Source organism: Dacryopinax primogenitus (assembly GCF_000292625.1).
Source record: "Dacryopinax primogenitus strain DJM-731 SS1 chromosome Unknown DACRYscaffold_8, whole genome shotgun sequence".
NCBI classification, from domain to species: domain Eukaryota; kingdom Fungi; phylum Basidiomycota; class Dacrymycetes; order Dacrymycetales; family Dacrymycetaceae; genus Dacryopinax; species Dacryopinax primogenitus.
The window spans coordinates 857,434-860,613 of record NW_024467205.1 but is presented as its reverse complement, the minus strand read 5'-3'; the positions used below and the strand labels follow the sequence as shown (position 1 = coordinate 860,613).

The 3,180-nt window shown below is 46.3% G+C and overlaps 1 protein-coding gene across 1 annotated transcript; it reads right to left on the bottom strand.

Annotated features, from left to right (window-relative positions):
• Positions 1–554: 554 nt before the first annotated feature.
• On the bottom strand, positions 555–920 carry DACRYDRAFT_107255 (uncharacterized protein; the record flags this gene model as incomplete). Its single annotated transcript, XM_040768437.1, has 1 exon — positions 555–920. One exon carries the CDS (start codon positions 918–920, stop codon positions 555–557), a length of 366 nt encoding a protein of 121 aa, XP_040629223.1.
• Positions 921–3,180: the final 2,260 nt, after the last annotated feature.

The window sequence follows — 3,180 nt, the reverse complement described above, 5'->3', positions numbered from 1 at the left end:
TTAGGGCAACACAGGCTGACTAAGTCTGCTCACTAAGAGTGCCAAGAGTCTAAGCAGGCAACAAGAAAGTGGAGTAGACTGATGACTAAGACCTATCTACAGTATAGGTACCTGTGGATGATCCTAAGAGACCAAGTCTGAAGAGACAGTCCCCAGGCAGAGTAGGCCTTATATTTATACCTCTGTGGTGGAACCTGCTAGAACATCTTGCTTACTCAGCCTAGTCAGGTGATCAGGTCATATGAGGTCATGCACAGCCATGCACAGCAGGTCACCTGACCATCCAATCCTTCCAGCAGGTTCCAGCACATGCCAAGGTATACCAGCTACTTCCATGTCATAAAGGCTTAGTCATGTCTCTTGACCAAGCAATGAGCTGGTGCCCTGACATCAGGGAAGGCTGGTTCTAGGCCCTTCCTGGTGCATCCCTATAGAATCCTTGATTTGCTTCTCTGACCACCTGCACCCAGAACCTTGAAGATTGTCAGGACTTTCCTGCAAAAAGCACCTTCATTGATATCAAGGAGAAGCTGTTGAATATCTTCCAATGTGATCTAATGGAGAAAACCTTCGGCTTCATATTTCATGCCCATCACTTCAGCCTGTGAGGAATGGACACCACCAACCATGAGCAATTTGATCCAAATTTGCCCTTGTTTTACAATAAATGCTTTGGAACTGCTCACAGCAAATCCAAACTCAGCCCTCCAGTTTTCCAGCCTGGCAAGGTCTTCTCTGTTAAGCTTGTGATGGATGTTGATGTTCACGAGAGTGTCCTTATCCACATTACTCCATCTGCCACTGCTAGGGCCAAACATGATCACATTACCCCAAGTGATCAAGGAGATGAAGGTAATGTGCACCAGCCTCACAACAAAGAGTGGGGTGGACCTGGATGGGACCCAATCTACACCAACCATGGTCAGCGGTTTACATTGATTGACCCAGCTCACATTCGGATCACTCTGGAGCAAAGTGGTCCAAAGGTTGGGTCAAAAACTGAAAGCAAAGGTATGTATTCTGTAACTCATGGAAGCAACCAGCTGAACTACATGCAGCAGGAGTATACCAAGAACCTGGTCTATTCATTGCTACTCCATTGTTGCCTTTCAGCGACCTAGTCTGCAATTGTGCCAAGTTTGTCCTTGACTGGACCAGTGCAGGATGCCATGCTGAGGTCACTGTTGACAAGCGACCTGTTTTGGCATTGGGAGCACCAGGCTCATTCAAGACTGTGCATCCCGGAACTCTATCTCTACAGCAGCATGCATCCATCAAGGTGCCAAAGAGCATCTTCCAGGTCAATAAGCAAGTTTCTGTCGCACTGAAGCACTGTTATGTTGCAAAGCCCAGATATGCTGGTAAGGATGCAGCAACCTCAACAGCAAAGCAACCAAATACCTATGATGGCTTTGTTTGCCTTGGCAAAGAGCAGGAAGAAGAGAAGCCAGCAATTGAGATCACCTGTTTGATGTGGGCTGCATTGCTGATGCAACTGGTGTATGATTTGATCCACAAGGCTTGATCAAAGGCAGACTCCACTGATCTGATTGTCATGACAACATTTCCTGTTGTTCATTTCGTGGAGAGCAGCATGTTTCAAGTTGATCTCCCCAACCCCCCCTCTGTGAAGAGCAAGAAAGCCACATGACATTATGTACCATATCTGGTGGAAGAGCTAATCCCTGTGCCTGATATATTGACAGGATTTACAAAGTATATTCACAATAGTAGTGCTGTGCCTTGCATCAAAACTGGCCCAGAAGGAGACATCACAAGGTTTCTGTCATTTACCCAGCATCTGCAGTATCATGCAACAGGGAAACAAGTGTATATATCAGATTACTAAGGTGACTTGGCATTTCTCCACAAAAAGGAATCTCAGCTGATGTGAGCTTGTTAGGCAAGGATGGTATCTGTGAGGGCAACATGATCCAACAATTGTTGATGATTGAATAACCAAACAGGTGACAAGCAAATTGGAGAGTAGTGAGTCATATGTCAATCAATGCCTCAATGTTTGTTTACAAATGGAGGGATCGACAGGGGTGTTATAGAGTGAGTGGGGATCAGCAGCTAACAGGCACAATTGTGTGTGTGTCATGTGCACATTCAGAATGATTAAAGCTTCATGTTTAGAACCTAATGACTTTGGACTGTGGGGTTCCTGAGAGATTAGCTCTAAAGAGCTACAGGGGCTATACCTAGGGTTCTATATATGTCTAGGTATGGAAGTAAAAAGGAAGCAAAGTCTGTGGCTGACTATACAGCTTGCTTAGGGCAGGCACCTTGTGTCTCTTGTCTGGTCAGTCCTGCATGATCTATGACCGATGTCTCATGTTCTGGGATTTGTCCTTCCTGGAGTTGGGTGATTGTAGTATTGGCTGTCATTTGGGGTGTTGTGCCATGTGACTGTGCTTGATCATTGTCAATTGCAGCTGTTCACAATTGATTTTAGAGACATCCCCTGACAACTGCTCTGGTTGCGGGTGTGGTGGAGGAATAGGAATCCCTGCCTGATCTTTTGCTATTATTTAGACATGGCTTGGCTCCACAGGGGTACACATTCTCTCTTAGAAACTCATCACAGCTGACAAATACTAGGCATTCCCCTCATAACCCACTCTGATCCTGGCTCTGAAAACAACAACATTGCAAACGGCCACAGCTGGCTCTGGCAGAAGCTCAACCCCAGCCTTGTGGGCAACCTACAGCATAAATGGATGAGGGGACACACAAATATAAAGCCAGAGATAAAATGGGGACAACTTTGTTGCAAGTTCATGCCCTGGTATGAAGACCTATTTACAGAAGGAATTGTGCAAGGCTGGTATGACAAGGATCTTCCCCTAGACCAGTATGTGGTTCATTCCTTTCTGTGCTGCAGTCACTGAGAGATTGACAGCTACACATTTCACTGGCTGGCTGTGAGGGCACACTATAATCGACAGAGGCTGCCCAGATGTAGTAGAGATTGAAGTCAAGTGGAGAGAGGAAGTTGTCATTGAGGGGTAGAGGATAAGGTGCTGATGAGGTGTCAGGGCACCAGCTCATTGCTTGGTCAAAAGACATGACTAAGCCTTTATGACATGGAAGTAGCTGGTATACCTTGGCATGTGCTGGAACCTGCTGGAGGATTGGATGGTCAGGTGACCTGCTGTGCATGGCTAGTGCATGACC